At 37.0% G+C, this 24,055-nt stretch overlaps 1 protein-coding gene across 4 annotated transcripts in view; it reads left to right on the top strand.

The window, feature by feature from the left end:
• FUT9 (fucosyltransferase 9) overlaps positions 1–24,055 on the top strand; it is a 108,778-nt gene that overhangs the window by 21,738 nt on the left and 62,985 nt on the right. For 2 of the 4 annotated variants that reach the window (XM_071806744.1, XM_071806743.1), the window contains exon 2: positions 4,510–4,636. The exons of the other annotated variants lie outside the window; for them this stretch is intronic. In XM_071806744.1, the coding sequence (XP_071662845.1) occupies positions 4,630–4,636 (7 nt within the window). In that variant the 5' untranslated portion in view covers positions 4,510–4,629. The remainder of the gene's footprint in view (positions 1–4,509; positions 4,637–24,055) is intronic. 4 annotated transcript variants of the gene reach the window in all.

Genomic DNA, 24,055 nt, shown 5'->3' with positions numbered 1-24,055 from the left:
CCAGTAAAAAACTTCCTTCTGATGGTGGTCACACATTAAGTACTCAAAAAGACTGAGCTGGGCTTTGTTTGAAAAAAAAAGAAAGAAAACAAATGTGACTGGCAGCAAAAGTGCTCACATCCCCGTATTTTATGGCAGATTCACCCAGGCTGCCTCATTCTAAGAGGGAACTTTACTTTCCCTTCACCCTTCCTGCTTTTGAGAAGGGGATCATAACCTACAGGATAGTCTCATTTGCTCTCCCAAGTTATGCATGAGACAACATTTTTTTCAAATATCAAACAATGAATGGATACTAGTTACCTCACTGTAAATACATTGCTTATTTGTTTTTCCATTGGGAAAAACTAAATATGTTTTACGCTAAAAGTAGGTTATTCTTCTTTAGGAAAAAAAAAAAAGGAAGTGGGTGCTGTCAGGGTATGAGACCAGACACAGTTTCTGGTTAGATGTACATCTTCCATGTCTATACATATGGACCAACGATAGGTTAAAGTGAAGGCTGTTTTCTTTACATGTACAGAGTTTGATGAATTGAAAATTCCACACCAAACCTCTGTGGGGATCTGCAGTGTGTGAAGTCTAGTCATGGGGCTAGAAAGAACTTCCAAGTTCAGGAATCCCATCACACAACTCAGCATATTACTCTTTTTCAGAAAATCTAATAAGTCTTGTCTACTCAAATATATTTAAAGAAATCGTACATAATAAATCCAAAATTAACTTGGTAAATTTCTGAAAGCAGTCAGAGGCATCACTTTTTCCATTAAGGGAAATAACCAGTCTTTCAGATTCTGTGTTAAATTGTTGCTGAAGTATTATATTACATGAAAAACTGCAATTTTTGTTTCTGTGTTTCATCTTGATGACATTAAAAGTGAATGGGACTGAAATTACATAGATAAAGTTAAGGAAGAGGAAGAGACAGTCTTCTCTCTAGGGAATCTAGGGGATCTGTTAGAATCTGTTTGTGCTTCAATTTAAGGATTATCATTGTCAGACAGGAGGGAGCTGATACCAAGAGTTGTAATTATTGTGTCCTGGTCAGGAGTACTAGGAAAATGTTACACTGACTGAAGAAAGGGATGTGGGAAGAAATCTCCACACAAAGGGTTCGTGCTTGAGATTTTATGTTTCAGCTCCTTGCAACAGCATCCAACTCTATAGGGCTAAGGCTGGCCAAACAAATTAATGAATAATCAAAATAATTTCCACTAGCTCTATTCAAAGCCAAATATAACAGGTGGAGGATTGTTTCCTCTTAATCCTAAATGAGCAGCCAAATTAGCTCAAGGCGGGGGCTGTGTTTGGATACTGAATGAGATAAAATAGTAGTTTTGAAGTCTTAACTTATTAGGAAAGACACATAATTTTTATCAGCCCAATTTGAATCTTGTTGTTGTTCGTACTAGCAGGGGACAATCTTTTTAATGTCTCTTCTGCAGTTATGACATTTTTGATCTTTCTTTCTGTGCCTTTTTAAATGATCGTAGCATTAAAAGCTAAGAAGAGAAAATATCATATCATCTAGCCTGACCCACCCTCTTTAATTGTTTGATATTCAGCTTCATTATCGCCTGCCTTTAAATGGTCAGTGCTAAAGCCTGTAACTGATCGCTCTTGCTTTCAGGTTGGGAAATCTGAAGCGCTGTTACTGCATTCAGTTTTGTTCTGTTTTGCTGCCCTTAGTTGTCACTAGGTAAAGCTTTTCCCATTCCCAAGAAACGAAGCGCCTCCTGTGAATGGTTCCCTTATACAAGCTCCCTTTGTCTGAGGTCTTCTCACTCAGCGGAATCAGCAGTGTAATAAAAATGCCAATTTAATTTTTAGAAGGGAATGCTTGACTTTTTTAACAAGAGAGGAGCACTCAATGTTGAAACATTCATGAAAGAAAAACTCTTTTCATGACCACTGGAATTAGCGGACAGGGACAGTGAGAGAGAGAGCAAGGGGTGGGAAACTGGCTTTCTTCCAAAACAAGAAAGAGCTATGTTTAAAGACATAATTGAATGATTTTATATTACTTTGAAGAATTAATGCAGCATAACCTTTTTAAATGAATGAAACCTAAGTGTATAATAATTCCATATGAAAAATATATGAAGTAATGTTTGAAGTATTAATGGATGAATTTACAAATATTTTAAACTGGGAAAACAGCGACAACAAAATTACCATCTGGATTTAAAACTACAAACACATGTACACAAGGCCAATTATCTACAGCGAAGTAGCATTAGAAAAAGGAAATGAGAAAACTTTAAAAAAATTAACATCTTGTCAGCACCATGACTTCACTACTTGCTTAATAGAAAAAGGAGTGTTATCAGTTTTATTTCCTTTGAGGATAGGGAAGAAGCTATTACAGTGCAGATTCCCTTGTGCCTATGAGAAAGGCTGAAAATAGGTTGAAAAATGTGTGGGAAAAGCAGGCACAATCAAAACCAGCTACTTTATTGAAACATTTCATTTTTTTAATATCCCAGCTAATGATACATTTTACACATTTTTCTCTTTACCTAAAGAAGCCACTAATAGTACTTTATGTAAGCACAGAAAGGAGAGAAACTGAATTATAGGTAGTTTGCAGAGAACTCAAATTCAATAATGGCTACATAATCACGCTTAAGGATATTCAAATCCAATAAAAAGGGGCATTCCTATAAATACTTGAAGTGTCTAATTAAGAGAGAATCATAGCTGAATTTATAACATACCCTGAAGGTTAACTATTGGTTTTTTGTGCCTAGAAAGAGGTGTGGGAGGCAAAAAATAAGAGCTATTCATCATTGAGGCACAGTGAAACTTGTCAATAACAGCCTTGCAAAAGCCCCAACTTTCATCATCTTCATAACCAATGGCTGCATAATGTAGGATGATTAATGTGAAGTGTGTCTCCTGGGAATGAAGGTTTGTGGTTAGGGTAGGTAAAAGTGGCTGTCAAGTGACTGGTGATATTTATCCCATTTTAAGACACTATTTTTTCCCTTTTCATGAGCAGGCCTGGCAGAGCGGTGTGCTTCCAAAGGTCAAAATCCTGCATGATGCTTGGACTGGACAAGGACAAGGTCAAAACACATTTCAAGGGGTCATAGGCCACAAAATGGGAACTTATGTCTACATCACCAGGGCAGCAGAGATTTCTCTGCTGGTGGTCAGGCTTTTTACAGCAGAATAGAGAGGATTGTTGAAGAGTTATTTAGCAGGAAATAAGTGTAAGGATTTGGGAAGTAACAAAAGGCACATATAGATACAACACCAACCTCACCGTTCCCCACTAAGCCTTCTCACGTCTTATACCTCCATGGCTTTCTAGATGAGGAGGTCAAAGAACAGCTGGCTTTATCTTGATTTGTTATGTTATTGTCTAGGCTGCTTCCTTTGGCTGCTTTCTCCTTTCCTTGGTTTGTAATGTATTTTCACTGCAAAGTTCATGATACGATAGGAATCATTATAGCACAGAAGAATGTATGATATGGAAAAAGTGATTGAAAAGTTGTTGGCAGTGAAGAAGTGAATAAGCCAAACTAGCATCAGGAAGAGAATAAACAGGGAAAATGGTCTAGACAGCTGATACCTGCCTTATCTACTGCTTCCAAATAAATATGTTGTTTTCACTGGAAGCGGCCAGGAAACAAACACAGTCCCCCAGAGCAGTCCCACTTTGCTCTTTTCCAAAGAACGAAGTAAGAAACACCCACAAATCAGTTGAACAAGCTGGGGAATATCAATGAAATTCTCACTTTTATAAATATCTTTTGTATTTGGAAAAAATCTTTTTAAGTTCTGTTGAATATGATCATTCCCCAGAGACACAGAGTGGTTGATTGTGATTGATTCACTAGATCTGATCAAAATGCTGACTATGCTGCTGCAAAATTTAACTTTTCCTGCTTCTTTAACCTTCTGGACATTTCAAATGGCACCAGCCTTGATTTCCACTTCTTAGCTTCTATTATTGCTTTTCCAGTGTTCATAATATGTTGTTTCTGTTTCTCAGGTTAACATGTAGTGTCTTTTTGCTTTAGCCCCTTGAAGTAGCATTGCCATACATTATCCCTGTTACTAAGTACAGTATGAGTTGAATATGGCATCTTTGACCCAAATTACAGTTGCTCTGATTCTCTGAACAGATGGAAACACTGTTGTACATCATCGTTCTGTGAAGAGAAGCTCTTCAAATAAACCAATGTAATTGCAAAGTTAATCTAATAAAAGTAAAATAAACTGTTTTCTTTGACAAACTGCCATCCTCTCCAAAATGCTATGAATTTTTCCTTTTCCATACCTAACGGAAGTCATCCCAAATTCACTGGAAATGGAAGCAAACACAACTTACTCAAAATATTGTGAGATATATTCCCATTCATAAATATCTTTGTACTATATTGCCAAACTTTGGTGATTAGCATATATTTTTAAGTTTATGAACGGTAGTTCAGTTTCATTATATCAAAAAAATCAACAAAGGTGATATAAAAAATGGTACCTTTATTACTTGTTTTTCAGTGACTTCTCTAGCAGAATGCTGAAGGTCCTGCTTTGCTGATGGAGAGACAGGGAGCAAGTGATTTAGCTCCCACAGATTTCAATGGAGTAAGATTTCCTTTTTAGAAGAACCCAAATTCCATGGCAGGTATGTGACACAGGAGAGGATAGGTACTCTTCAAAACCTGCAGAACCTATTGCTTGAGACTGAAAGTAAAAAGCCTACCACTTCCTAACAATCTTTTTCTCCTTCTAAGTTTTGCAAGATGAGTTTTCTGACAGATACATCTGTAGTGCTTGCCTAATAATAGAAATTGTCTGTATAATTGGGAGCATAAAAAGAGGTGGGTAAGTCTTTGAGAAAAGCCAGCTAAGCATGCAAACACTGCTTGTAATTGGTACATAAATTTAGGCGATCTAGTTGCATATGTATTTCCTGCTTAATGGTGATGTTTAGAAGCTCAATACTTGCTTTGCTTCCCAACTTTCAATGCTCGAGGCAGGGATCCTTTGACACATTTGACTTTACATAGCATTTACAAGGCCCTACACCCAACGATGGCTGTTAGAAATGAAACATTTTATCCATCTGCCTTTTTCCACAAATAATAATAATAAAAAAACAGAACATTATGGTACAATAGTTTGTACATAGTTCACACTGTTTTCTTTCATGTTGTTTCAAACTTAGGCTTGAGCTCCACAGGTCAAACTTTGTCTGGGCTGTCTTCTGCATAAAATGGTTTTGCAGAACACTCACATAGAACAGATTGATTTTCTTCTTCAGAATAAAAGTCCAAGTCTACTTCCTCCCATAATTTTCCCACATCCCCAACACAGAGCAAATTTAACTGGTTCATATATTCTAATTTCAACTTTCAGGATTCTATTTACATCAATTAAGTGTATTTCATTAGTCCTAGCTGAACTCATCAACAACTTCTTCCAACTATATCTCATTTTTAATCTAACACTACTTAGTCCTAACTTCTTGGAATCTGCCTTCTCCTTCCATCCCATTTTTTTCCAATAATTAATTAATTAATTGTTCTCTCTCCTCTTATCTGTCAGTTCTTCCTCTCTCCACTTCACATCATGTAGCTTCCATGCCCTTTTTTGTTTCTTCTAATCCCTCAGATAGTGGTCATATTCACTACTGACTTCCATCTGTTGTAATGGTTTCCAATTTTCCCAGGTAAATCCCACAGTATAAATGAAGATGAATCCTAGTTCACTGGTGGCTGGTCGCATCTTCACAAGAGTTAATAATGCTAATGTAATTTCTGAGGCAGTGACCACAGGTCTGTCTCCATTTCTGGGCTGCAGGTGTAAATCATTTTCTGTAGCGCTTTGAAGCACATGCGAAGAACAGCAATGCTTTGATGAAGCTGAACCCAAAACAGAGATGACTGGCTGTTAGCCAGCAATCTAAAATTGTGTTCACACCTTTTTTATTGAAATTGAAGCCCATACACACTGTAGGAGATTTGCATAGCAAAGACTAAATTAGGATGCAGTCAACATGTACTGTGACAGTGCTGCTGACCGCTTTTTATTGCTATTTTTTTACAGGTAGCAGCAGTTACAGATTAAGTCTCCATCATTATAACTCTTAACAGTAAATGTTCCTTTTAGTTTATGTGCAGGTTTTAAATTGAGACATTATCAGTCGATAAATAAATGTCCCACTAGCATCTCAATAATATCAATTGTCACTGGATGCAAACATGAATGTAATCATATGCTCAAATAGTTGCATTGCCATTATAATGTGTGAAAACTGGATAACTTGGAAAAATAACAAAATGCCTGTTGTTTCATTTTACTGCTTTTCACAGTCAACGTCATTCTAGGAGTTTGCACTCTGCAAGGATTCACAGGAGTTTGTTGTTTGTAGCATATAATGGCTGTACTGTTCTATATGGTTCCCATTTGATTTAAAAATACCTTCATAGTACTTGATTGATGCATATGTTTTAATTTGAAAGTGAATAACATATATCCGCACAATCCCATTTTAATATCGAGGAATGTGTAGGAGAAAATAACAAGATACATATGCAGGAATAACAATGCTATTTTTTTTTATTAATAAACTTTAAAACAAAACATAAAATATGGTAAAATTAATAGTATTTGGGTGAGTCCTTGTAAGACTTTTTCACAGCATGACATTATGACTCAGGCCTAATCTCCAGTTGAACTGAGAAGAAGCTTGGAACCTCAGGTAACAGAAAAGTAAAATTTTTCCTGTTCAAATTCAGGATGCAACATGTACGTAGTGGAATTCATTAACTAAACTATCAATATGTCTATCATCCTTCAGTTCAAGTATTTATTTTGTTTCCCATTTTTACTCTGATATATTTACAGGAATTAACCACAAGTTCTCTCACTCAGATCTTTGCTAAGTCTCTTAACTTTTTCTAAAGAACAATCTACTCTCTTCAGATCATCATAGCAAGCCTTTGACATCCTTTTCTGACTGAATAAGTTTTACTGAAATGGGAGAGATCAAAACCTTTACTAGATTTCAAATTGTATGTATGTGTAACTTTTCACCAGGGAGAGGTTTGGTTTTTTTCCTGAGTTAAAAATATTACCTGATGTAAAAAGGAAATAAAAATCATTAATTGTTTTCCAAACTGAGATAAATATGATGGCATGTTTCCCCTGCAAAGGATCAAACCCAAAGATTGTAGACAAATAAACACAGGAGGTTCGGGTGATCTTCAGTTGCAGTTCTTCTAGTCCCTAGAAAAGTGGTGTCAGATGTTATATAGATGTTACAAAAGCTGCTATTACAAGGTAGCTTTTGAAGGTGCATGTTGTAAAACAGACGCTGGTACAGATAGTTTTTTTTTCCTCTGACACTCATGTTGCTATGACTGATATGAATCAGTGAAGAAGTAGAAGAAAACTGAAAGAAAATTTTTTTTCTTTCACCCAGCTAAAAATTCAGTTAATCTCCCTTATGAGGAAAGGCTGAGGGAACTGGGTCTCTTCAGCTTGGAGGAGACTGAGGGGTGACCTCATTTCATTAATGTTTATAAACATGTAAAGGGTGAGTGTCATGAGGATGGAGTCAGGTTCTTCTCAGTGACAAACAATGATAGGACAAGGGGCAATGGGTACAAACTGGAACACAGGAGGTTCCACTTAAAAATGAGAAGAAAATTCTTCACACTGAGGGTGATAGAGCACTGGAACAGGCTGCCCAGGGAGGTTGTGGAGTCTCCTTCTCTGGAGACATTCCAAACCCGCCTGGATGCCTTCCTGTGTAACCTCATCTAGGTATTCCTGCTCTGACAGGGGGATTGGACTAGACGATCTTTCAAGGTCCCTTCCAAACTCTAACATTCTGTGATTCTGTTTAATGTCAGTGGAGAAGATAGTCAGATAAGGAAAAGACCAGCAGTAGATTCCCAGGTTTTGAGTAGATTTCTTTTTCAAATGTACAGAGTAATTTTGACTGTTTCTCCTATTTCTCTTTTCCTAAATACCCATCTTTGCAATTTGTTTCCTGCAGCAAAGACTGTAATGCAGTAAACCGTTTTCAACACTTCTGTTCAATCCTACAGCCCACAGCAACATTATTTAAACTATGGGACCCATGTGCCCCACTGTAGTAAATGATAGACCACTCACTGTCACCAATGGAATAAGGGTTAGATTACTCATACTTGATTGATTTACTTTAACTGGTGAGATCAGAAAAACTGCATTCTTAGAGAGATATGTTTTCTAACATCAAATTCTATTTTATGGTGTAAGAGAATGCAAAAAAGAATCTTAATCTGCCTACATATATCCCATTGATATTGTGTTTTTAAACACAAAACACAAAAAGAGAATGCATTTTTTCTGTAATACAGTAGTCAAAAGTTTTATTTTTGTATTCTTTCAAAAGAGCAGGTATTTCAGATCCAGTTTTGACAAACTGTAATTGATATCCATTAAAATATAAATGGAATACAGAGAAGAAAAAAAAAAATGTTAGTTGCTTAGAGCAGTCATCACTTTTTTCCCCGGGAAAATACTTGTAAAAATAGGCTTGATCCATCACTCTCTTTTACATTTTAGAGACTATTGCAAATTGCAAAGAAAAAAAAACTTGTGAAGCTTTTTGCCATATGAAAAGGAAGATAAATAGGAGTGACATGCATTAACAAAGAAACACTGATCCACTCATTGCTACAAGAAGGTAGCCTTTTTTTTCCTTACTTTTCTAACATCTCCTTAAACCCTTTATATTCTAGTTCATCAATATGCAAATCCTGAGTCTCATGGCCATTCCAGATGTTCTAGGCTGGGCACATGGTCTTGACTGCTGCATAGCTAATCTCCAGAAGTTATGTCATACCTTCAGGAGCCTTTATGATACTGCCTGTTACTGGGAAAGACATTGTAATTGCTCTCAGAAATGTATTCTCTGAAATATAAAATATACAGTAATGACAGTAATACAACTGAAGTATAGAAATACCATAAAGCATGAAGTAATAACTTTATGACAAAATTATATTATTTATAGAGTACATGTAAAATAAAGATAAAACTGAAATCATTAGATATTGTACATTTTATTTCTTTTTACAATATTGCCTGAAATTGACTACAAAGTTAGTAGAGCAAAATTTAAAATCAGAATCCGATGGTTTATGGTATATTATATTCAGCACTCAATTATTAAATAATTCTACATTTTCTTGAAAAATTAGCAAAAAATATCATTTATGGAAGGTATAACTGTCTTTCAAAGATTTGCCACTCTAACATTGCATCAAAACAAACAGGATCACAAATCCATTATTTTCCTTCGCAGGTAGTATTTTCTCCAGGAATTCAATTTTTCCATGGGAGTCTACATGCTACCAGTACTTACATCCTTCATATTCAGAAGCTTCCTGCACAAATGAACATTACTGACAAAGCATATGCCATCAGAACCCCTGTTTTGTTAAAAAACGCTCCTGGTTACAGTGCCTTTGCATGTCCAAGCAATGCTGTGTGGCAAAAAGAACAGTCTTCATGGTAGGAAAATGGTGAGCTGTGATGAGTTTTGAACTCTTCCAGCTGACAAACAGCTGCCATAGTTTACGGAGTGTTATTTCCAGTCTCATCAGCTACTGAACAGAATGCCAAGTTGCACTGTTTTTCTGAGCCTTTTTGTGGCCAGGGCCCAGGGTGTCTAAACTGAAGGCCCAGAATGAAAACAGTGATTGACGATTTTGTTCTACTGGCAAAGGGAAACCTTTACAAGGACAGTAAATCTTATTAAAGAGAAAACAGTGCTTTTGCTGGGGCCAGTCTGAGGCTGAGAAATCGACTTCTCCAGGAGGCAAGGACCAGCTTAAGTTTGAGTTCTACCTTCCTTTCCAAGTGCAAATTGGATTTTCTTAACCTTTCCTTCTGTAACATAAACATTTAGACAAACAGTCAGACAAGTATTATATGCTGTAAAACAAAACATTGCACAGTAGACACATCTTCCCCTGGGGAGAGGAATGAAGGAATAAACACGTAACAAGCATTAGTCACATTGCTTAATGCACTACTGGAAGACACTCAAATATTCATTGCGAGTATGCTATAAAAAGAAATATAAAGTATAATAAATGTACTATATAACTTGTCAAACGACCTACTGCATTCTCAATCAGCCTGAGTTAGAAGGAATTTTAAAAGTAGTTCCATCTACAGTTGAGGAAAACAGCAAAATCTTGTCAGAAAGACAATTTTGCATTTGTCTTACTAAGAGCAGGTACAAAAAGCATTTCTCTTTTTTTTTAATGGAATTTCTTTGCAGCACCTGTAATTGGTAAATCATCAAAGACAATCTTTGTTAACAAACAGTAGAGAAATATCCTGAAGAGGCTAGGATACTGTCATCATCATCATCATCTGGCTGTTTCCTAGCAACCTTTTAGTACCATCTCAGTTTTATTTCCATTTCTGTAGGGACTGAGGCAGTTAACAACTACAGCACACATACAATCCGCCTAGGAATGGAGAGCACTCACTGAAAGATGAAGTGAGTCAGAATTTACTTCTATACTCAGCAGCAAGTTCCTGGAAATATTACTGCTACACAGGTGAAGCTTCCACCTGTCTGAAAGTTCCTATCTACAGTCAATCACTTGGAGTCCATAGCTTATTAGCACTGCTTTCTCATGGTATTTAATTATTCTTTTGATACAACCTTTAGATAAGACCTCTAATCTCTCGATACAAGCTTTAAATAAGACCTCTACTCTATTCAGTTGGCTTGGGGACTACCCTTTTGACCTCATAAGTAATGACCGCCAGCTCATTTCACAAGTGTTTTGTACCTCATGTTAATTAGTACAATAGGTATGGTGGGCATGACTCTTTCAGATTAGTACTGAAAATTGTAGCATGTTTCTTCAGCCATATGAATTAGAGTAAATAAACCTGTTGCTATCCTGAGTTCTTATGTCACACCAAGACAGATTGATGGTCTCGGCAACATAGTAGTCAAAACTACAATACCAAAAATTCACCAGTGGTTACAAATAGACACTGTGGTCTATAACTGTGCTCTTCTGTCAGGATTACATTTTCTGAAAACAGCAGGTTTGCAGTAACAATGATCTGTAATAAGGTGGTTTTTCTAAATGTTTTGATTTTGTATGGGGTTTTTTAATTCATTTTTTTGCTTGTTTATTTTGCTTGCATGGAGTATTTCTCTGTTTCTCATCACTCCTTACTCTTTGGCATGGGATTTTCAAACTGTGTTACAGGAAAATCAGCTCTGTCACAATTCCTTCTTTAGTCCAGTCAGTGGTGAAATGTGAAGCACGTCACTTCTCGCCAAGAGTGAATCCAATCTGTCCCAATTTTCTACTTGTCCTAACATTTGCTCATGTGGTGTCACCTTTAATAGAATTAAACTTCTGATGTGGGTTCCACTATAGTCACTGGAAGTTGTTCAGTATCATATAGTGTAGGGACATGTAGAGACCATGAGCTGTTCCCAGAACTGGACACAAAGGCTGTGCAAACAAGTCCGTAGAATGCAAACAACCATGCTCCTCTAAGCATTCCTGCATGATCTGCATTGTGCTGGGGATACAGACCTAAGTTTTTAACTGCACAGTTTAGGGTCCCATCTGTGTCATAAATCATAATTGTAGAATTTTATGTGGGGTCTCCAATCTCCATTTTATTCTGCTTATTTGACTTTGTTGAGTGGTTGAGGAGTCTTGTCAGAGTTGTTGCCATGGTACAAGGAAGAATCCAGATGTATCATGCAGCTGAATAATGCTTCATGTTGGTGCTGAGTTCTATAGGTTGTGTTACATTCAGTAAATGGCTCAGTATGGTGGTGCTATAGTTGTGACAGAGGAGCTTGTACAGACTAGGCCAGAGCTTTCCTGACGTTATGGAAAAGACAGAGTAGATCAGCAAGTGTACTCTCCACAAGGGAAGATGCACGTGCTAGTAAGGCAACTTAAAAATGGAGGGGAATGGGAGGAATCAATTAATTTAAATATTTACAGGTGCACTATAAGAATTTCAATATATGTGTGTAATGACTCTTACTAGAGAGTTAATTAGGTGAAACTCTGCCAGTCAGTAGCAAACCTTCCATAGCCTTCAGTGGTTCCAGGATTTAATCAAGTCACCTCAAGCACCACAGAATTAATGTTTCTCTTTAAAGAATAGTAATTCAGGCTTTGGAGAGGTAAAATGTTATGCCTCTAGCTTGTCATGCATGAAGTGAGTCACAAATTTTAGACTTAGGTTTACACCTTTTAGTTAGTGTTATATCACATTTTCTGCATACATTTTTTTATATCAAAGGTGAAAATTCTGAGAGCAAGGTTTTGTAGAAAACTGTAGGCCAAGGTAAAGAGCCTTCAACTTCTCTTTCTGATTTACCAGTTCTGTTTTTATTAGTTTTGTTTGCTTTGTAGCACATCTTTGAATTGCCTCTTGTACAGAACCACTGAATTGTTTAGATTGGAAGGGACCTTTTGAGAACAGCTAGTTCAACTCCTCTCCTCAACTTCATCTTCCTTTACCGTAACTGTTGTCATGCTCTATCTTCTTCTCTGAACATTTTGAGCACATCATCCACGCCCATCTCTTCCGAGTCTTCTTCCATTGTAAGGATTTGTGGCTCAGTCACAGGCAGCCATTTGGTCCATACAGGAGATGACTCAGTTTAGGAACTTTCCTGAGAGCCAGGAGTGCAAAATGCTGGAGGGTGATACCTGTTGTCTCATGGGTAAAGTGGAAGTATTAGCCATGTCTGACTGGGAAACCCCCGTACCCTCACTCAATCAGCGTGGAAGGGTTGGGGACAGTGTGGTACAAGAGCAGCTCTGGCTACAGAATTGGAGTTTTGAGGACAACAGGAGCCATGGGACCACCATAGGGGCAAATCTCCTTGGTGTCCAGCTTAAGACTCAAGAATGTCTGAGCTCACTGTCAGGGCACTGTGTGGGCCAGCAGTTTCCTCATGGCCAGGATCCTGGGGGATAAGGGCAGCCATGGTGTGGAGGACAGTACCCACACTAATAGGGTATAACCCAACAGCACCCAAACCAGCCAAGCCACGCAGGGTGGTGGTGACAACAGGCCCTCCTGACAGGCTGATGAACATCAGTCAAAAACACGGTGACAATTCAGGGTCAAGGACAAGCCAGGAAATCCAAACAACTGTGCAGGAACAGGTCTGGAGACCCTGCAGCTTCTCTGGGGAGTGCTAAAATGGCGTCCTGGATTGTAGACAGGGTGAGAGTAGCCCTGAAGGGGCTGAACAGGGACAGTCAGGTCCACCAATGCTCTCACAACACACAAGGACTATATTTGGCACCTAGCCCACTTTGGGATGTGGATGTGTCATGAATAAATAATAATTAGCTGGTGCAAAGTAAGAGAGCATTCACTCAAGTTGAGGAAAATTGAGCAATACCATTTCATTTTTGTTAACCAAAATGAAGAGTTGAGGGAAAAAATAGATTATAAGAGGATGGCTTGCACTGGCAAAATGAGTAAGTGATGTCAGTGTAACTGTAAGGTGCTCTCATTAATTGCATGATTTTGCAGTAGCTTTGCACAATAATTGTTGAAAGACTTCCAATATTAGTCAAAAAGTTCAACTGTGTCTCCCTGAATTCCACTGGATTTTGGTTTAATAGTTTATTCCCTAGGAAGATGAATTATTTATTGATTTGTTAAGGAGAACAATGATCTAAATGCAAGAACTAGAGTGTATGTAATTGAGATCCAACTGGAGGGATATTAACCTACTCACTAAATTTAAGTGCAGACACTTAAATTGGCCCCAAGATTAAAAGAAATTATTTTTCAGTTAGATTCTTTCACTGCCAGAAAGTACATTTTAAGAATGAAAAGGCATACATTTTTCCTTTTTTTCTTTTTTATGTCTCATTTTAAATTGAACAAAAGTGGCAGAGCAGCAGAATGTATTTTTAAAATGACCCAATACTTGCTTACTTAAGACTATAAACCCAGATTGTACTGCTATTTCTAATATGATTCACTAATGTGGATTTCCCAGGATGTCACATTAGAGCAGAAGTTCTAGGACAGGAGAGTGTTGAAGGAATTTCAAGACGTGGTAAAAAAAAACCCATGAATCAGCATGCTTTTTAGTCTGAGCACTGGGAGAGTTCAACACATTTTGCTACAGCCAAGGAAAGAAATTTATTGTAAATGATATGCTGTTAACCTTTAAAAGTAACTTTCCTTTAACAGGAACAGTACTCTACTAGCATCTTATTATGCTATCGGTTCCTTTGAGAAATTGAGGCTGTTCAGCTATCTCTTAAAAATTAATTTCTCTTGCTGATAAAGGGAGTATCGCTGGTGCTTGAAAGAATAAACTCTACTTGAAATGACTCAGTCCAAAAGTATTAGCTTCTTCCAATGCCATGTCTTGTGAGTAAACAGTGAAAAAATATTTGATTTTTTATAACGAAAAGTGTTCTCACCCGTTTGGCTTCCACAAGCTATAATTAACTGAATTCCCAACTGGGCAGTTTGAGCAGTTTCATTTCTTCCAATTAAAATATGTCAGTAGGTTGGTATTCCTCTAAATAGCTTGTGGGCCCTAGAATGGTGCTTGCTTTGATGCTGCTTCCAATGCTACTAGAATGCAGAAAAAGTGGTACCATCTATGATTAGTTAAGCTTTACATGTTGTGCATCGTCATTTAGCCAGACAGAAATCTGTGTTTTCTTGTAAACCACTAGTCTGCTAATGAGAGGGTTAATATAATATGCAGACTACTGACTGGCTGGGACTATATGACTTTGCACTGGTAAATTAATGATAGGCTCATATGAATGTCTTCAGCCCCACTGAAGCTTCCACTATGTGGAAGACATTTAGTGTGGGCTTAGATATGCTGTGCTATGCCTAATTCTTCTCTGTATTTTCATCTGCAGTTCTATATATAGTCAAGATAGAATCTGACATCAATTTGTTTTACACGGTGCCCTATATATCTATTGAATTGAGCAAATGATACTAAAATTGTAAAATTTCCTTGAAAAACTAGGATGATTCTTCTCCAAGTGAGGCCATACTTTTAAATCCCTTATGAGCAAAAAGAAAGAACAAATTTGAGCTCAGGGAACAGCGCTATTAAAAGCTTCCCTGTCTCTAACACATTCATTCTCCTTCCATCTCCCTCCTTTCTCTTCTTTCCTTTGTCTCTCCAGGGTGTGAAACTTTACTATCAGTGCAATTTGGACCTACTCAGCTAATTTTGCTGTAAGGTTGCCAGAGATATATAGAAATGGTCTTTTTCATGATCACAGAAGTGTTCACACTTTGTTGTTGTGATTCTAGCTGTTGTTTTAGAAGTATCAATCTCCTCTTTGTTTGATGCAAACAAAATTAGAGTTAAATAGAAGCTTGAGATTCTTACAGTCCAGAACCAAATTTAAAGCACTCTTGTATGTGATATGTTGTTGTTAGCAGAGTTTTATTTCTATATTGTCTTCCATTTATGGTGGATTGGTTGCAGGTTGTAGGGCCTCTCCTTGTCTTTAGTAAAGATGAGACCACTTTATATTCCGCAGGTTACAGCTTTGTTCAACCTGTCGAAACCTTTAAGTGCAAACACTCCTGTGGTCTTAAATTTGGTTATAGAACTTGCCTGAAAAGATTGTTAGTGAATGTTGAGACAGGCAATGTCAACAGCATTCTTCATAGTTGGGTATTCCTTTTGTCTGATCTGGTTTATGTTTGCTTTGAGATCCAAAACAAGATATTATGTGGAATTTAACGTTATTTTTTTACATAAATGTATCTGTAGTTGTTTTAATTTGTAGATATGTTATACTTGATTTATTAGATATGTGATATTTATTTTATTTTACTTCATGTTTCCTCTTAACTTGAATTTTAAGTGCTCAGATTACAAGACAATGGCTGTAGTCCTGTGTTTAATAATGACACTACTACTTTTAAAAACAGGTGGTTAAAGGCTAATAAAAGCCAAAGTGACTTGACCTGACTTTGCATGTCCAGTATACAGTACAGTATTTTCAGTTTTGACTGAACATGGAATTCAGCCTCAGAGCTTTATAAGAACCACTCCTAAAAAAATAATTATTTTGGCCAAACCTGCAGAAAATTGAATAGTTTCAGAAGGAAAAATTCAGATGACTGTGGTTAGTGAGATCTCCTGATGTCTGGTGACATATTTTAAGAAATTACCATCCTTATTTATTTGCTCCAGATATTTTCTGTCTTAGTAGCAGAAGTAAATGTATATTATCCCCTTGGTCGTGACATGCTTTGGCTGAGCGTATAATCCTAAACTGAACTGGATGGCTTTTATGTTAATGTCATAGGTTATGAACTGTGGCAATTGAGAAGACAATGCAATTTCACTTTTGTTGGCAGTAACAGCCAGCAATAGGTCAATACGCATAGGAAGACAATATCCTCTTAAAAATGCCACTGCTAATAGTTTAGAGCCTTGCCTCTGTACTGATATAATAAAATTAAAATAAGGTTCAAGTACCTGTTCCAATGTCTAATTATTAATACAGAGAAGTCAGCATGAGCAGGGCGATAGTAAAGACCAGTTCCATAACAGTATCTTCACTAAGCAGAAGATATTCTTTAGAATCTGGGTGGAAAATTGCCTGAAGAAGTGACAGTTGTCTCACATGCACAAAAACAGAGAAAACTTGAGAAGAAGGAGAATAATTTTCCAGTGTAACCAGCCGTAAGACAGCTCATGAACTATGTTACATGTCAAGAACCTCATGGATTCAGACTGGGAGAGAGATGTGGAGAAAGAAGCATCTCTCAGATAGACATCTTTTGTCATCAGTGGGTTTCCTGAAATCCTTGAGCATCTCACTCAGTTAAAATGCAATTTTAGAGGGTACTGTTGCCAACCAGTTCCATGAGCTATCATAGCACATATGTTTATTAATTGCCAAAGGTATCAAATAAATCATTCTGCATCTTGGCTTTCTTACACATGATGGCCTACACAGAATGTGTTTTTACTTTGTTATAGGCTGCTGTACTTCAGGTGAAATAATATACTGGGCTTGAGCCATTGACTTACACCATGTGCATCCTACTTATGCCAGTACATTTATGCATTACTGACAGTAGGTACAGACCGTAGTCATATATTTCCCCCTTTCATTTTAGTAGAGTAAAATTAATGTGTCTGATTAAAATATCTTCACAGACTGACAGGGACAGCAGTATCACTACAAGGGAGGTTCTCCTTGTGTTTGAAAATTACCTGAGGGGTTTCAGATGGTCTTTTAATTAATTTGTAATAACTTCTGAGCATAAATGACAATACCAAATCAAATTATTGAGACAAAATGTCCACACGCCATTTGAGTTTTATTCAGTAATTTGACAGGCCTACTGAATTGGGATTACCTCAACATATGGCAAAGATTCAATAAATTTCCGACATAGAATAGATGACCGAGATGGAGTTTCACACATTACACTACTTGAGACATTAATCTGTTGGAATATATGTATTACTGCAGGCTTCATTTTAAAGAATGTGTGTTTGCTCTTGTTTCATCATTACCTGTACATTTGAAAGACGACACCAAAATTACCTTTGTGAATACATTTACAGGCAGATCTTTACACCCATTTTGAATATACTGAAGGTGCCTGCACAGTGGTGCGAGTATAATTATACACGCAAAGCAAATAGCAAAAACGTTACATGTGCAAATTTATTTCAAAATTAGATTTCTGGCAAGTACATTAAATTTAATCAGTTATGTGGAATGTGAAGAAGTCATCCCAAGGTCAGCTTAAAAAGGAAATGAACGATTTAAACAGCCATCACACAGGACCAGATGGCATGACTGGGAGGTTAAAAACAAGAAAGGACAGAACTCTTCAAAGTTGTGTTAATTTGTTAATGTATGTATACTAGAATCATGTAAATGAAAGGTTCACTGATTATTTACGAATTAAATTTACTAATTTCCTAATTGCTGAAGGGAAATGGAGCCAAGAGGCTTAAGACATACATAACTTTTTTCTGTTCCTATGAATAAAAAGTCCATTTTTTTTCTTCAAAATGTTCATATTGTTCATAGACATCTCCAGCTCTCCGGGTCCCCCTACACATTTTGGGGTGTAAAGAAGAGCAGACAGGCTGCGTGTCTGCTCCTGCCACTTTCTGCTAGTGCCTTCACAGAGATCTTCAAGGTTATTTCCATCTTCTATCTATTTATCCTACACTTTAATAGAGATAGCAAAATACTTATCTAAGAACTAAAAATGCATAATTTATCCTTGTCTATCAGGTTCCCCTTCAGACTATCAGTTCCCCTTGTTGTGTTCATCTTATCGTCTCACATCTGTACTCCAGACAATAAATTTATCTATATTCATTGAAACTATTCTTGACTTTGCTGTCACTTTAGATATCTGTCTTTTTGACAACAAAGGACACAGCATTTGTAATTTGACTGCTCTTCTATTAGTAAATTAATAGCTTAGAGTTGTAAGAGACTAAAAACCAAATACTAGTCAGAGATGTCTGTAAGAGCATTGGACCTGAAGCCGAGTACTGTTTTGGAAGCTGGCATATAAGTTATGGGATATGACCAGCAGCACCTCGGTCCTTGACTTTTTCATCTGATTAGACTGTTATGTAGGATGATAATTTTTAAGGAAGACCATCTGATAAAGATGAAAGATAGTCTAGTGTCTGTAGCAGTAGCCTAGAAACCAGGAAAGCAAAGTCCTTTTGTGTTTTATGTCCCCATCCATATACAGGGAGTTATAGTAACCTTCTGCTCCCTGAGGTAAGTAAACCAGGCATAAATACAGTTCAGAAACTAGGGGGAAATGCTGATACCGCTGCTGCATTTTTAGTGTACATGTGAATATGTGGGTAAACAAGGAAGATAAATAAATGCCTATGATAGGAATTTACAGAAAATGGCTTCTCCAAGGGAAAATACTTTTTGACACTGTTGTAAGTGTGAGATTGGAGAAGCATCTTGTCATTTAAGAGTTCTTTTCTATGATTAGTATTATCAGTCAATCTGTTTGTTAAGTGTGTTTATGTTCCCTCATAGGATGACATTCCCATTAAACATCTGCACCTTAAAAATCAGGCATCTTAAACCAAGCAAGACTTCTTCCATAGCAGTTTAGGCACCTTGTGAAGGTCATTAGCTCTTACAAAGAGTTAAAATCATAGGATAATTCAGGATGGAAGGGTCTCAGAACATCTCCAGTCCAGCCTACTGTTTCTCAGGTTGTTATCTAGCTCGGTCTGGAAAACCTCCAAGGATGGAGATAGCACAACCTCTCCAAGCAACCCATTCCACTGTCTGGTTGTCCTCAGCAGAAAACACTTTTCTTTATATCTAGTACGAACGTATCTTGCTTCAGTGTATGTCTGTTGTCTCTTGTCCTTCCACTGTTCATCACTGTGAAGAGACTAGTTCCACCTTCTCAGCAACCTCCCTATAGGTACTAGTGGGCTGTTGTTTGGTCACCCCAACGCTGCCTCTTCTCCAGCTGAACTCCCTTAACCACTGCTCACAAGGCAAGTGTTCCAACTTCCTGAGCATCTTGGTGGCCTCTGCTGAGCTGTCTCCAGGTGCCTTTCCTGGACTGGGAGGTCGGGGTGGGGGATGAGGGAAGGAAAAGGAAGAAAAAAAAAAAAAAGAAAGAAAGAAAAATGGAGGCTCTATCTAGTTTTTGTCTATGAAATATTTATTAACAGTAAAGGAAGGTAATCACTTCCCTTGATCTCCTGGCTGAGGACCTGTTAATAGATCCTCCAATGCTGTTGGCCTTTGCTGCCAGGGCACACTACTGTCTTACACTCAACTTGCTGTCTTCCAGGATCCCCAGGTCCTTTTCCACAAAGCTACTCCCCAGTCAGTCAGTCTCCAGTCTGTTTCATCATAACGTGTTCTTCTTTCTGAGGTGCAGGACTTAACATTTTGATCGAATTTTAAAGGTTCCTGCTAGCCCATTCTTTTGGCCGAAGTCCCTCTGGACGGTAGCCTGGCAGCCCTGCTCTCAAGTGAACTGACTTGTGCTCTCAGTTCAGTGTCATCTGCAAACCCAGTGAGAGTGCATCCTATCACCTCCTCCAGGTCACAGATAAAAACATTAGAGGACATGTCCACATTTAGACCCCTGTGATGCTCACTTGTTACTGGCCTTCAAATAGAGTACGACATACTAAATGCCAGCCTCTGAGTCTAACCCTCCAACCATCTTTTATTCATACAGTTTTCTACCCAACCAGACCACAATGTCTTAACTTAGGTACAATAACACTGTGAGAGACAGTCAAAAGCCTTGCTGAAACCCATGCTAATGACATCCACTGCTCTCCTCTTGTCCAAAGATCTATTCACTTTACTATAGAAATTCAGTCAGGTATGATTTATCATTTTCCCCCATCAACTCTAAACGTTTAGATGGATTACTGCTTGGATTAAAGGTTTTTATATTGCTAAAATAAGATTAAACAAATCCTAAAATTGGTGTTTCATAGTTCTAGGAATTTTTATTCACAGTGTCTTTTGTAGACACATGACTGTTTTCTTCACCGAGTGTTCAAACACTGTTTATTAGCTCTTATAGCAAACGAAATAAAGAGGTTTCAAGTTATAAAAAACTGTGGCATTGCTTTCAAAAGAGAAGGGACTCTGACAGACTGGATGGCGATTGCAGCACCAGATAGCCTGCCAGTTCTAGGTTGGCTCTTCAATACACTCAACTTGGCAGAGTTAGCATAGACACAAAAGTCAGTTAGTTACGGTTAGAATATTTTTCAAGTTTGCCATTTTATCTTCTGTTGAAACAACTCATGAAACTCCCATTGCTTTTTGTGGAAACTAGGTTATGTCATTAGAGCACTTTGGAAAATCCAGCATGTCTCATTTGGTTTTGAGGTACTTCATAACAGCGGTTTAAACTGGAAAGTGAATTGTTCTAAAAGGAGAAAGTTTTACTCAGAAAAAGACTGTTCAAAATCCAGAAATTAATTTCCATATCTAGAATAGAGAATTTGTTTGCCCTTGTGAAATAGGACCTCTGCAATATATTTGAGGAGAGTATAAGAAAATTATATAGAGAGTATATAGAAAATTCACTCATGCATTTATCTGAGGAGATTTAATTTTTAGGATTAAAAAAAAATATATTTTAAAGTGTGTAGTAAATAGAAAAAGGTATATTTGGATTTATAACAATATTACATATAGACAAAGATAAATTGCAATCAGAATGATATTGCCAGTGCTAATGCAATGTAGGTATTACAGTCCAGAAAACATTACTTATTTTGGTATTTAACTTTTCCTTCCTGGGAAACTCTTTTTCTGCAGCCTGTTGGGTAGTTCAGACTGGTAAGGAAACCTCTTTTGACCATATAACTTTAATATAATTTGTTTTCTTCATACTCAGTCATCTGTGAATTTTATCCCATTTGTCAGTCTGCAGGTGCTGTTTCCCTATTAAGACAAACATCTTCATAAGATCATTAGAACAGATACTGGGTTAAGTCAGTTCTGTATACACAGCTAAGTAGCAAACAGAACTCAAAAGATTATATTGTCTCTGTACATCAAAGATCTCTAGTTCACAGATCCAAGGAGTAGGCTGAAAACCCACAGAACGTATCATAGGGTTTAAAACCTTCATCATAAGGAAATATTTGAGGAAGTAATCTGTCTGTTGGGGGAAAGAGAAGAGATTGACCTATAATGTAATACTAAAATAGGAGTATGCATTAAGAGAAGGGTAATGGATGTCATGTTGTTTATAACTACAACAAAAAACACTGCCTACGGTTTATAGTTTTCAAACTGGAAATATGAGACACATTTCTATCAGTGAGAGAAAGTAATCACTGTATCAATTTGTGAAGGAAAATAGTAGATTTTCTGTCCATCATACAACATTTTAAAATCAATATTGGTGTCTTTCTAAAATGTGTACTGGATTCAGCCACAAATTATTGGGCTTCATGTATGTGTTAGTGGGCGAGATCTTACCGCCTGTGTCACATCACAGATCAGACCAAATGACTGCACTGTTCTCCTCTGGCCTTAAAATCTATGAAGTGATCAATGACTGTTAAAGGAATACAGTAGTGGAAAAAAGTAATGATCACTTTTGGTTGAAAAAGAGAAGGAGACACCCTATGATCTGTTAAACCTATTCTGTCAATACGAGCCTATGGAGGCTTCCAATACTTATATGGCAAAAGCGATCATACCTACCCACCCTGTGCTTTCTTCTTTCAGATTCAAATTCAGTATTTTATAATTTTCACTCTCCTGCATAGAATGTAATTGGTTCACTTAAGATGCCATTTCGTTTCATGAAAATAGACACAAATAGGAGTGGTATTTTAATATATGTAAACAACAGGTGATTTTCCTTCCTGTAGTCTGTGATCATTGCTGTTTTTAACCAGTTTTCTGATCTGTTCCTTTCCCTTTGAAACTTTCTCATTTTTTCTCACCCTGCCCCAGCCTTTAGTCTAATGCATCATTAATATATTTGCATTTATTTATGATTTAAGGAAAAGATGTCTGAAAAAAATAGAAAAAAATTATGATTGAATGACAGCACTTAGAACCTTTCACAGTTATGAATTCAGTATGATCTGCTTTGCACTCTACATGATACCAGTAGCTTCTCCAACAAATAAATGATTTTTTTTCTTTAGGTTGGGCTTTTAAGTGCTTTTAAGATTCATTATTCTTTGTTTTCCTAAATCTTTTACATGTCTTGGGACACAGAGAACTATTTCTTTTTTAAGAATAAAATTAAGAATTAGTGTCTTGTTCAGATAGAAAAACTTTGTAAAGACCAGTCTGACCTTGTATGTTATGTGCTACCTTAATTAATTTAGCTGTAAATTAGCCTTCAGAATTTCCCTGCAGTCCGTCTGAAAGGTCACTTGAATATTAATAAATTCTCTTGTCTTCTTTAGCTATTCTATGTACAGTAGACTGTGTAGTGAGAAGTGATTGAACGCCCTTTGAGACATTTACTCCAAACCTATTTTTCTCATCAGAAGTATGCATTACATGGGGTTTAAGAAAAGTGCATGTTTTAAAAATATGAATAAGTTCTGGGTGCTACTTGTGAGGAACCTTCATTTTGTTTCACTCCTATTGAGTGCAGAGCACTGTGACAAGATGCTGGTGGAAGATGGATAATTTATATCTCTATATAATTACATAGAGATATATATATATAATTCCAGGATCTGAGGAGAAAGGAGGCAGGAGGATGGAAGGAATATCTCGTATCTCTCTGTGACAATATGTTGCTGGATGGGGAAGACTGTTCCTGGCCCAATCTCTTTCAAAAACTCTGTTCCAAAAATTAAGTACATGGGCTAACCCCCTGAGTTGATATAGTTTCATATTTTGTTCTTCACAAAAATAATTCTCAAGCAGCTGTATAAAAGGGTCTTTTACATGCATGGGAATTACTTTAAATTACATTCTTACTTTAAATTACATTGTTATCATGATGAACAGCTATAGCAATCACGCCAAAATCCCTTCAGTCTTAAAAGAACTGACAATACAGACATGATTTATAGAAGTGCAGGTAAAATGCTACAGGCTTATTCTGTGGCACTGTATCAGTGATGTGTAGATTAAATGATTCTTAACAGTATGCTTTGCTATAGTACAAGATGAGTGTATTGTATGTATCTATGCCGTTGCTATCTACATAGAGTGGCATGCCATTAAACTGCCAAAATAAGTTGTAGCTCATCCTGCCTGGTCTCACACCAAAAGAATCCATAGAAATCCATGAAACGTTGGGCAGAATTGTTTTGCCTTCATTTAATTTTGTTGTTAATTTTAACTTTACTTACCATCTTTAATAATTATTTGGAAAAAGATATATTCATAGCTGTTGCTATCAAGAAAGGAATTTAAAGCCTGGACCTTGTGAAATCTGGTAAATCTGTGAAAAGGATCATAATAAATTCATCTTGGAAGGAAAAGTTATCTAAGAAGACATCATCCTAGATGAGATTACTTAGTAG

This window comes from Patagioenas fasciata, chromosome 3 (assembly GCF_037038585.1).
Source record: "Patagioenas fasciata isolate bPatFas1 chromosome 3, bPatFas1.hap1, whole genome shotgun sequence".
NCBI classification, from domain to species: Eukaryota; Metazoa; Chordata; class Aves; order Columbiformes; family Columbidae; genus Patagioenas; species Patagioenas fasciata.
This window is presented reverse-complemented; position numbering and strand designations above follow the sequence as displayed.